General features: G+C 37.0%; 1 protein-coding gene across 1 annotated transcript in view; it reads right to left on the reverse strand.

The window, feature by feature from the left end:
- The window catches only part of LOC122789789 (multidrug resistance-associated protein 5-like), a 464,322-nt gene that overhangs the window by 161,473 nt on the left and 289,741 nt on the right, over positions 1-13,108 (reverse strand). The window contains exons 16-17 of the mRNA XM_044057231.1: positions 2,290-2,601; positions 22-206 (exon numbers count right to left, since the gene is read on the reverse strand). Of these exons, the coding sequence (XP_043913166.1) occupies positions 22-206; positions 2,290-2,601 (497 nt within the window). The remainder of the gene's footprint in view (positions 1-21; positions 207-2,289; positions 2,602-13,108) is intronic.

Consider the following 13,108-nt stretch of genomic DNA (forward strand, 5'->3'; position numbering starts at 1 on the left):
AAAGATAATCGATATACTCACCCCGCTGCCTTGTTTAATCCAGTAGCTAAGCCAAAAGGTACATGAGAACATGCTGCAGGCCGTAAGCACAAACAATATCATATTGATGATGAAGATTGGGTAGCCTCCTGCAGCCATAATATAACATTTATATACTGACCAAGGGAAAAAAACTTTAACTTTTCTGTCTGGCTGCATCTGTCGTCCTATAGAAAATAAGGAAAAAATTAAATCATAGCTAGCAGTTCTCAAATGTCACTGTACTTCCTCTCTGACACATTTTAAAAAGAAAGAAATACTGTGAAACATCTATAGTATAGTACACTAAAGCAACAGATTTCAGTCTGTAGGCCTCTGTAATAACTGACATAAGGTTTGAATGAAGACTGATTCCCAAAGGAAAGTTACAAAGAACGTAAATGTCAAGGAACTGAGTGTTAAGGACGCATGTGGAAAAGGACAAAGAGAAAGGGAAGTGATGACTAATGGAGTCAGGGGAAGAAGGATCTGGGGGATTTGTGGTGTTTGAAGGTTTTATGTGTGCAAGAATAAGAACAGGGGAGATGAGGGACAAATGGAGATGCTTCAGTTAATAAACTTGCATAAAGCAAGTCTTTTCAGTGGCCTTTTATGTAAATTTAATCTAGAGGATGGAGAATTTCTGAAGAAAGAAGTAACAGCTGTCAAGAATTTCTGTTACTGCTGTTCCCTGCACATCTATTTTCCTTTCAAATTTTATTTAAGACAACCAAACAAAAAGGCTCCTGTTACTGGAGTATCAGGAACTTGAGCCTTTATGATTTCAGGCAAGATTCCCCGAAGACATGCAAGTATGTGTGCATATGACTTGACCAGTCACCGCAACATTTGTAACAGCATCAGAACCCTGTATAAGTACCAAGTAATACCTGAAGGGCTACAGAATCAGCATGCTAATCACTGAAAAATGTAAGTGCACAGCAAAACCATAAAGGGGTACAGAATCAGCAAGCTAATCACTGAAAAATATAAGTGCACGTCAACAACTGAAGGGCTAAAGAATCAGAATGTTAATCTCTGAAAAATATAAGTATACAGCAATTTCTGAAGGGCTACAGAATTATCAAGCAAACCACTGACAAATATCAGTACATATCAATAAATGAAAGGGCTACAGAATCAGCAAGCTAATCACTGAAAAATGCAAGTACACAGAATGTAATGTGGACATTAGATGTGAGTTTAATAAGTAGAAGCAGTTATGGACATGCACCCCTCTCCACAGTACTTACTGTTCATATAAAACAAGAATTTCAGACAGCTGTCAGATTATGATGTTCTAACCACAGTTTTATTTTTGAGGTTGAATGTTCCTATTTTGGGGAGACCCTTTTAACTGCTTTTTTTGTAGTTCATCATATATGTGCACAGGACTAAGCCATGGTCCAAAGTTTACTGTTTCAGAAACGATAAGGTATATAAGAGGCTTGTGACTTGTTGACACCATCAACTAGACACAACAAAAATCATCTGGTCTGCATGCCTGTTACTGCAGAATACAGCATAGGAAATGCAGAAAATGCTAGCATTGGTAAGTGACATACTGACCGTAAGAGAGGCAAGGGAGAAAAAGCCACATGTAACACATGGCAGTCACTGTTACCAATGGAATCAGTAAGCCCAGAGGAGATAATTTATTTGGCAGTGAGCTAATATAGGTACTTCAACCAGGTAAATCCTAGGTATGATGTGGGACAAGGTACACCAATTACATTGGTACAGCAAAGATTAAGCATCTTTAATGGTAAATGTGCCACTGGAGCTGTTTCTGAAGATAAACATTCCACTTGTTAAGACCATCTGCATTAAGAGGATGGATGCATTGTTACATGCATATGGGCCTAATGCAACAGTTACTGATTCATAACTACTACCTAGAAGCTCAGTTGCTTGTTACAATCCTCATTTATAAGTATCTAGCTGTTTCTAGACTCAAACTTCATCCTTGATAAAGTGTACAATGTGTTTTTCACCGCTCGTGAATTTTTCAGGCAAGGGAGGTAGCGACCTTGAATGCACTATAGCTAAAGCAGTGGCAATGATATTTGTGCATGATGATTAAAGGTGCAAAACAGAAATTATTGCACTAGCATTAGGTATGCAAACAAAGGCACAGTCAGACATACATGCATATCAGTCAATACAGAACTATATGCGAATATACATACACACACACACATCAGGAAACCCAGTGTTTAGGGTAAATTAAAAGCTTCAAAATATGTTGTTGCAAGAAAAGTCTTGACTTGCCTTTTTCTACATCTTCAGTAGAGCAGTGACTAAATGAATGGTCTTCATCATCAGAAGAGTCTTCATCCATTTTTTCTTCCTTTTCGCCATCAATGTCCAAAAGATGTTGATTTTCCATAGCCATGACCTTCTCACATTTGTTTTTAGCTACCAGCTCTTCTACTGGCATAGAAGCGGCTTCGTTCTCTGTTAAACTGCTCGATCTCCCTCCCAGAGATGTGTATTTTTCAGATATTAAATGTAATGCTTCTGTTCTCTCTGATCCACCTCTCTTCATTTCATTCATTATTTCACCCTTCTTTAACGTTATATCTGCAACACAGAAACAGAAACAAAATGGGGTCCGGATGGAGAGATAGGTCAGCAAACAAAGGAGAACAGTATCGCTGAAATTGAACTCATCCTCAAGGTTTGGGGCGTATCTTCACAAGGCAGATCCTGTTTTACACAAAATCTCACCAATACATCACTGATATATAGACTGTATTTATATAGCATATATCATGGACAGAAGTAGGTCAAAAATTAAAAAAAAGATAGCTGGGTACACAAGACCCAGGATAAAACAGTGCCCAATCCTGGTAGGCACACTGGTATCAGGACTAGAAAAAAGGACAGTGTAGAATCCTCAAAATATGGAAACATTCCTACAATGGGGTCAGACCAGGCCCAGGGGGGAGAATGGCCCCTGCTGCAAAGGGAACTAGCAGCCCACAAAAATCACAAAAACTGATAGGCCATAAAGACGACAAAGTGGACTATTGAAGATAAGAAAAAATGTATCTATTGTTACTATTATGCAAAAAGCCCAGAATTTACAGACACAAGATAGACAAAATGAATAAGAAAGAAATTAGAGGAAAAACAAATACTTCCACAAGAAAAACTGTCAGAAGCCTCAAATAAAAATTTATGTTCATTAATACAAAAGATTTCTGAAAAACAGTACATAGATCAAGAAACGTTGATCTGTTTGAAAAAGAAGCAGCTGAGGAAGTGTGAAAATATAAACAACAAAACCTAGAGATTTTTGAAAAGAATAAAAAAGAAATATGGACATGAAAAAGAAAGAGAGATTTAATATGGTGCAATATTTATGCAAATGGAAAAGCCAAATTAATCAATACAAAAAAGGCAGCCCCAAAGATATTCGAAGAGAAATAAAGGTGAAGGCATCCAGATTTGGAAAATTTCACAATAAAAAAATAATATCACAAAGAGGGAATGTAGAAAAGAAGATTATTAAAGTAGAAGTTAAAAAATAGAAGTTGGTTATGGATTCAGTGAAGAATATCTAATTCAGAAAGTACCACAACAGGTTAGAGCAATGGATATACAAATTAAGGGGAAACCAGTGGAACAGGAAGCAACTGGTCAGGTGCCATATGAAGATATTTTGGAGCCTTCCACAGGAAACCAGTATAAACATTCACTTGAAGTTGGACAGCATAACAACTTTGGGAACTCTGATGCAGTCAATGCTGAGGAGTGATAGGCCAGTTTGTTCCCATATGGGAAAGCAATGGATTACACAGGATGAAATTGAAGAGAATGTGTCACAGGAAGATGCTACAGAACTTTCTATAGAATGCCCACAGGAAATGGAAAACAAAAAATGTGACCTCAGTTTAGAAGAAAATGAGCTAAGAGTTGAGTTGCTTGATTTAAGACATGGTAAGATCAATGACAGAAATAGACTAAATAAATAAAACCCAAAAAGTCAGAAGTTTGATAAAAGAAATGAACACACCAATTAGGAATGTTCATAGATATCCATATGATATAACAGTAGTAAACAGGATATATTACTGTGCAGCTAAATTAATAACTGATAAAGTTCTACCACAGGAACACAGGGTAGGAAGGGAAAGGAAGGGGAGAAATCAAATACCATCAAGGAAGTATCGAATAGAGAAAACTATAAAGCAATTAAGACAAGAAGTGTCACTGTTAGAAGTGTATACAAGAGGGACTAGATAAAACAAATACTTAGAAAGATAGATGTGATAAAAGCAATATGCAGTATTAGAACAGATCAGGCTCTATCATGCACTATCACAAATAAAATAAAAATTTCAGCACAGGTGGAAAAACTTAGAAGATATGCAGGTAAATATAAAGGAAAAGTACAAAATAAGCAATTTATCGATGACCCAAAAAAGTTTAGACTTGGGAAACAAGGTAAAAGGAAATAAAAGGCCACCAAAAAAGAAGAAATACATATATTCTGGAGAAGTATTTATGAAGCTCCTGTGGAACATAACAAAGATGCTAAATGTATAGAAAAAGTAAAAGAAAAAATAAGAAGTTTAAGGGTACAGAATATGATATGGGATGAAGTAACAACCAGAAAGATTGAAATAAAGTTAAGAAAAGCCTCTAACTGGAATCCCCCTGGCCCAGATGCAGTACCTAACTTCTGGTTAAATGTATTAACATCTTTGTATGAAAATTTAGCCATGAGTAAGAACTATTTATGTGCGCGCCCCGAACAGACATAATAAAGATGCTAAATGTATCGAAAAAGTAAAAGAAAAAATAAGAGGTTTAAAGGTACAGAATATGATATGGGATGAAGTAACAGCCATAGAGATTGAAACAAAGTTAAGAAAAGCCTCTAAGTGGAAAACCCCTGGCCCAGATTCAGTACCTAACTTCTGGTTAAAACTATTAACATCTTTGTATGAAAAGTTAACCATGAGTAAGAACTATTTATGTGCGCACCCCGAACAGACACTAACAGGAAAAACAATGCTCCTACTTAAGAGTGAACCTGCAAGCTACTCTAAAAATTATAGACCAATAACTTGCCTTCCGATGACATTATAAACTACACACTGGAACTGATACCAACAGAGTTTATAGTAATTTAGAAGAAAACTCAATTATAGCAATAGAACAAAAAGGGCAATAAAAGAAAGTCATATGGAACAAAGGATCATTTGTTGTTCAATAAAGTCATAGTGGAAAACTGTAAAAAGGGGAAGAATCTAAGTATGGCATGGATTGACTACAAAAAACATTTAATAGTATCCCACATTCATTGATAAAAGAGTGCTTAAAATGTATAGGATACATCCTACACTGATTGACTACATTATAGTGACCATGACATAGTGGCAGACTTCTTTGCAATTAAGCCATGATGAAGGACAAATTATTTTCCCCAAGAATAAAAATTCAAAGGGGGATATTCCAGGGTGATTCTCTGTCACTGCTGCTATTCTGTCTTGTCCTTAACCCATTAAGCTGTCTACTTAACAGTTTAGGCCATGGCTATAATTTGCCTCCTAGAAAACAAGTGTAAAGACTTCTCATCTTCTCTTTGTCGATGATTTAAAATGGTATAACTCATCAGATGAGGAACTGAAAGCACAACTGCAAGTTGTCAAAACTTTTTTAAATGATATAAGAATGTCATTTGGTCTTGATAAATGTGCAAAAGCAACCTTTAAAGCCGGAAAACTGCAGCACCAAGAAAACATCAGTTTGGGACAAGAATGTGATATAAAAGAACTAGAGGAAGAGGGAGTGGATAAATATTTGGGAAATGATGAAGGATCAACAATAAAACATGAACAAATGTGAATAAAACTTAGTAAGGAATATTTGAGAAGACAAATTAATCTTGAAAACAGCACTGACATCTAGGAACAAAATTCAGGCTATAAACCAAATTGCTCTTCCTATCCTAACTTACAGTTTTGGAGTGATTGACTGGACCCAAAATATGTTGGATAACTTAGACAGGAAAACAAAAAGGGTGCTTTGTGCTCACCAAATGATTTATAAAAATCAGTGCATACCAAGATTATATATTCCCCATTCCGAAGGAGAGCTGAGCCTCCATGAAATTGATTACATGTATAGATCTACAATCACTGGACTGCACACATATCTGCTGACCTCACAAGACCCAAACATAATGAATGTTTTGAAACATGAGGAGAATAAATCTAAGATGACATCTCTGCTCAGTCTAGCAGAAGCATATTGGCATCAAGCAGGAATAGAAATCAAACCAGAAGTAGATAAAATCAGGCATCAACTGAATGTGCCAAAAAAAGAAAGAATATAAGGTAAAGGAACAGATGAGAAGGCAAGAAATGTGGAAAATGCATAAATATAGTTACAAGTATAGAAAACTTCTGGAAGTAACCTCATGTTGTAGTATAAAACAAACCAAGCAGCACTGATACTGTACAAGTGTTTAATAAAACAGAGTTTTCAGGTCAAACAAACCCTTCATCAGTGTACAAAATACTAACACATACTAACCATATTTATTATGTCCTTATATACGAGGGGGAGATTTAAATAATAAGTCTGAGATGAAAGAATATCAATGGATAATACGCCTTTGTGCTGATGTACCACTGGGTATAAATCAGACTGTTTCTTTAAAACCAGTATTAAGATACAAACAAATGTGCTTGAAACAGAGTGTTTTTAAAATTATTGTTCTTAACTAGGATTTGATTGTTTAATTGAATAATTAATGGCTGTGTGATTTTTGATAGTATAAATATGGTTAGTATGTGTTAGTATTTTATACACTGATGAAGGGTTTGTTTGACCTGAAAGCTCTGTTTTATTAAACACTTGTTCAGTATCAGTGTTACATGGTTTGTTTTATATTGCATCCAGTGTTGGTTCTATGAACTAAGCTTTGTTCTGTAACTGTTTTTTTTTTTTTTTTTTTGAGAAGTAACCTCATGTTGATCAGGATTGAATGCAGTGAATGGTTCAGGAGAGGCAAATTCAAACCAAGAGATGAAACATTAATACTGGCAGCCCAAGATAGTGGGCTACGTACACGTTGGTTTACAAAGGCTATTGAACATGTGGGAGAAACAGACATATGTAGGTTTTGTAAAACAGAATTGGAAACAGTTGCACACCTTGTTGCTGGTTGTGACAAACTAATGGCAGAAGGACTCTATACTGAAAGGCATAATAATGTGGCCAGACTGTTGCAATGGGATTGTGTGAACATTATGGATCGAAGTGGCTGAAAATCACTAGAAACAACAGCCACAAAGCAACATAGAAAATGATGAAGTCTACATCACATGGGATCACCCATTACCAACAGTTCAAAAGATAGATACTAGAAAACTGGATATAGTGGTCCATGAAAAGAAGACAAAAGTAGCATTGATCACTGAAATTGCCACACCCAGTGACTACAGTGTCTTGCGTACAGAGACATACAATGTCATAAAATATCAAGATTTTCAGGCAGAAATGAGAGTAGTGTGGAAGAAAGATACCCAGACAGTTCCAATAGTAGTAGGAGCAACGGGTCTTATAAAAAATAATGTACAATCATATTTAGAGATGTTACCAGTACATGTAACCTCATATGAATTGCAGAAGAAGTCATTATTGGGCACCTTGCAGGTGCTGCAAAGAGTACTTCTGGCTGATGTCAAATATTGAGACAACACTAATTTCATGAACTTTAATCATATTTCGACTTAGGAATGGGGTCCATTCCCGTCATGGTATTAGAAACCCAAAAGACTTCGAGAAATTAAAAAAGAAACAAAATGCATCTTACTAACATTACATTTAAAGTTGAAATCTCAGTCAAAATAAAGCTTTTCAATAGGAAGTTTGTGTAATATAATAAAAGCAAAGTGGTAAAGCATTATATTTCATTTCACAAGAATGACAGCATTCAGAGTCCATGAGTCCATGCATACCTCTGCTGGTGTACAAGAGTAGTTCTGACTATGCTTGAGGGGACTCAGGTTCAACTGGTTCTGCCACCTGCTGCAGAGGAAGGACAGTGCAGTGCCTTGTGATCTATCTTTAGGGGAGAGGGCAGAGGACCTCTTAGAAATGGTGTGATGTTATTGCTGTCCTGGTGGAAACTTGAGATAAGGAATGAGTGCTGCCCTAGACTTAAATGAAGGAGTGTGAAGTGTTGTAGTCTTAAGGACAGGACAGGGACACTCCTAAACGTTCATGACCCATTGTATAGCAAAACCCTATTAAGGATGTTCTAGCATGTGTGTGTGGGAGGGTTAAGAGCTCAACAATCATGCAACCTGCACCTTTATTTGTAACTAAAAACAGTTCACTGGTCCCCTAGCTCATACGTACCTCACACTCCAGACTTGGATGCTGGCTGGCAATCCCAACCAGGGTATTAAACCAGCTAATGCTGCTTAGAGACACATGGATTGAGATGAGAAGAGGCTCATGGAGTCTCTACACTGCAAGAATCACCCCAACTCAGCCATTACAGAAACCTTTACAAAAATTAAACCAACTTTCTATGTAGTGAATTTTGTTAATAATGTGTGGTAATATCAGTTCAGTTATTTAACAAAGAAATTACTCCAGCAGTGACAGAAAAGTATTCTGCTCTTGTATGTACCATAAAGTAGAAAGATGATGTGCCTCACAAAACAGCATGTTAATGTTCTGGAGAGTGGGCAGTACTGTAATATTTAGTAATGTGACAAAGTACAGCTTCTGATACCATTACTGATTTAGTTAGATGGATGCAGTTACATGTGACCATTACTGATTTAGTTAGATGGATGCATTTACATGTGACCATTACTGATTTAGTTAGATGGATGCATTTACATGTGACCATTACTGATTTAGTTAGATGGATGCATTTACATGTGACCATTACTGATTTAGTTAGATGGATGTATTTACATGTGACCATTACTGATTTAGTTAGATGGATGCATTTACATATGACCATTACTGATTTAGTTAGATGGATGCATTTACATGTGACCATTACTGATTTAGTTAGATGGATGTATTTACATGTGACCATTACTGATTTAGTTGGATGGATGCAGTTACATGTGACCATTACTGATTTAGTTAGATGGATGTATTTACATGTGACCATTACTGATTTAGTTAGATGGATGCATTTACATGTGACCATTACTGATTTAGTTAGATGGATGCATTTACATGTGACCATTACTGATTTAGTTAGATGGATGCATTTACATGTGACCATTACTGATTTAGTTAGATGGATGCATTTACATGTGACCATTACTGATTTAGTTAGATGGATGCATTTACATGTGACCATTACTGATTTAGTTAGATGGATGCATTTACATGTGACCATTACTGATTTAGTTAGATGGATGCAGTTACATGTGACCATTACTGATTTAGTTAGATGGATGTATTTACATGCGCTGATATGTAGGTTATCAAAAGGTTATCAAACATCTAACAGGATAATACTGCAACAAGACTATGAAGGAAATTCAAAAATAAAACAAAAACATGTCCAGTTAATTATAACAAAATAGACATAATATAAAAACATTGATACAAGGTATATGCCCATCATTTGAAATTAAAGGTAAGTTAGTCTAATACAAACAGGAATTGCAATATGAAGTGAAGGAAAAACAGTTTTACGGTATACTGAGAGACAAAGTCAGGGAAGAGAATTAGATAGCACTATGAAAGCAAGTGATGAAGGGAGAGTAAGGAGGTATAACAAATGAAAAGGTATTAGGGATCTAGTTTGCCCTGGTTTTTGATCAAGAACAGAGACAGATTTTAGCTAGGAAGTCTTCTAGAGTGGTTTTGAAAGATGGGAGGAGGATATTGACCTGGTGGATACAAGTAAGGAGTTCCAGGCCTTAGCAGCACGGTACAAGTATAGACAATGTCCAGTGGATTTACTCGGTTTGTAGACAAGAGGTTTTGGTAGATGCCACGGTGGTACGGTGGTAGCATTGTTACCTCACAGCAAGAGGTTCTCCCGTTTGTTTCTCGGCTGGGCTTGGGAGTGCCTTCTGTGTGGAGTCTGCATGTCCTCCCCGTGGTTGGGTGGCGTTCAAAAGACATTCGTGCGTAAATGGGTGTGCCTTTGTTGAACGTTGGATATCGAGCTGGCACCTCGGCGTTTCATAAAAATCTTCCGCCAATCATTAGCGGACCAGAGTTCCGCTGTGGTGACCCCTTACCGGGAAAAGCCAAAAGACAAACAACAACAAGTAGACAGGAGGTTTTGGTCACTGGATTGCAATGACTGACTGGGAACATAGCAGTGAAGAATGTGTTTTTAGTGCTGGACAGGCAGATGGATGCTGAATAATTTTATAGGGCGTAAAAAGCTTTGTTAGTTCATGAGACAGTTCTAGCCAATTTAGGCTTTTCAGTGCTACAGAGAGGTGGGTTCTGAAAGCGAGATTTGCTACAATTTAGCAACTTTGTTATAGCACTGTTCAGATTTTAATTTTTGTGAAGCCTGGAGGTTAGTAAGGATGGAAGCACTATAAAGAAGTGCGGGGAGGAGATAACTAGTGGCAAGTGTAGCTTTAGATGCATCAGTGGGAAAGTTTTTGGCTTTGTAAAGCATTCCTTGTTTTTGATGATTTTTTTAGGCAATTTTGTACATGCAGGTTGAATGTAAGATTACCATCTACTATTTGTTGTTGTCTTTCGGCATTTCCCGGTTAGGGGTCGCCACAGCGGAACTCCGGTCCACTAATAATTGGCAGATTTTCACGAACGCTGAGGTGCCAGCTCGATGTCCAACCTTCAATGAAGGCACTCCCATTTACGCATATCTTTTGAACGCCCACCCAACTGCAGGGAGGACATGCAGACTCAACACAGAAGGCACTCCCCGCACTCCAGCCGAGAATTGAACAGGAAAACCTCTTGCTGTGAGGCAACAATGCTACCACTGCACCACCACCATCTACTATCATCCCTAATAATTTGCTATGAGAAGTGAGTTCAATGGTTGTATTACCAAGAGAGAGGACTTTACATTTTGTTTTTTCATGAGAGAGGGCTTTGAGGGGAAAAGGAAGTAGTTTGGCCTTTTTGGGTTAAGCATGAGTTGTGAGTTACAAAGCCATGTTTCAGCAGCTGTTAAAGCTTCCTAAGTATTTTTTGGAGGGGTACGATGTTGTCAGATGTGCAAATGACAGTAGAATTATCTCTGTATTATACTAGAGTGGCCTGCTGTGTGGATGTATAGAGGGTGTTGATAAAAATGTTAAAGAGGACAGATCAAGGCTAGAGCCTTGTAGTACACCAGTGGTGACTGGGAGGTAAGGAGAGAGCATGGAGTGACATTTTACTGAATGATATCTATTGGACAGGTAGCTTTTGAACTACAGAAGGGTGGGCTGAGAGAGATGTAGTGAGGACATTTGAAGTAGAAGTTGGCAGTGGTGAACAATGTTGGCTTTAGAAAAGTGTAGAAATAAGGAAGAGACTTTTGCCATTATCTCTAACTTTATTGACAATACCTATACAGATTAGAAGTGCAGTGTTAGTACCATGTGAAGGACATGTTGTCTGGGCGACAGGAGTTCTTCCTGCAGGACATAATCTAGCAATTGTTTCTGAATACATTTTTCAAGTATTTTGGCAAGGGGAGATAAGATTGCTATAGGTCTAAAGTTACTAATATCTGTTGACTTTCCTCCTTTGTACAGAGGGATAATGTGTGACTTTTTCCAGGGAGACGGAACCTCGGATTCTTGGACTGACCTATTTATAAGGATTAAGAAAGGATAGGCAATGCTATTGGCTGTTATTTTTAGGTCCTCACTTGGAAGGTCATCAGCTGAAGTAGAGCGTGGTTTGCATTTGTTTAGGAGTAGTTTTATAATAGGATGTGGGCACAGGTTTGAAGGTGAAACTGGATGTGGTGATATGTGGCTGTTGGGCAGGGTTGGGAATAGATGCTGGGGAATCCTTGGTTAGAAATGCTATACTATTTATAAAATAAGAATTGAACAGTACTGCAGATTCAAGTGGAGAGTTATCAGGAGAGGGGCATGGATTGAAGTTTTCGCCAGAATGTAAGATTTCTTTAATTGAAGTCAAAAACTTTTTAGGGTGGTATTTAGTATTATTCCGAAAGTTATATAAAGTATAGTATTTTGTCTTCATTTGCTTGCTTTTTGTATGATTGTGAAGTATTTTGAAATGTTCAGGATATTGCGGTGTTTATTTTTTTGACATTCTTTCCATGCTTTTTCTCTATCCTGCATTAGCATTTTACTCTTTTTGGTTAGCCAAATTGCATTTTTTAAGTCTCTTCTTTCCAGAAGATGCAAGGCTACATAGGATATTTAGAAAAAACTGTATTGAATTCATTTACAGCATCATCTTGGGGGTAGATTGTTAGGAAGTTCCAATTAATGAATGATAATGTAGTGATGAACTTTTCTGGGTTAAACATGGAAAGGTTGCGTATTATTTTATGAATATACTGTTTAACTGGATGTATGAGATGTCTGGTCATACAGATTGGGAGATGAACACTGAGAGAGTCTGACATTGTAACTGTAGTGGTGTATTTGCTAGGTTCTGATATTACTATCCAGTCTAACAGAGAATTTGATGCCTTACTATAATGCGTGGGGCTGTTAATTAGTTGTGTGAAGCCATATACAGTGGATATAAAATGTTTACACACCCCTGTTAAAATGCCAGGTTTTGTGATATAAAAAATGACACCACAATAAATCATTTCAAAACTTTTCCCACCTTTAATGTGACCTATAACCTGTACAATTCAATTGAAAAACAAACAAATCTGTTAGGGGGGAAAATATAAAAAATAAAAAATGCATAATAAGCTGGTTGCATAAATATGCACACCCTTAAACTAATACTTTGTTGAAGCACCTTTTGATTTAATTATAGCATTCAGTCTTCTTGGGTAAACACCTGCCACCAATTAAAGAGACTCTGATTAACCCAAAATAAAGTTCAGTTGTTCTAGTAGGATTTTCCTGACATTTACTGAGTTGCCTGCTACAGAAAAAGCCATGGTTCACAC

The sequence above is a fragment of the Protopterus annectens genome, chromosome 15.part0 (genome assembly GCF_019279795.1).
Source record: "Protopterus annectens isolate FY-2018-M chromosome 15.part0, PAN1.0, whole genome shotgun sequence".
NCBI lineage: Eukaryota > Metazoa > Chordata > Ceratodontiformes > Protopteridae > Protopterus > Protopterus annectens.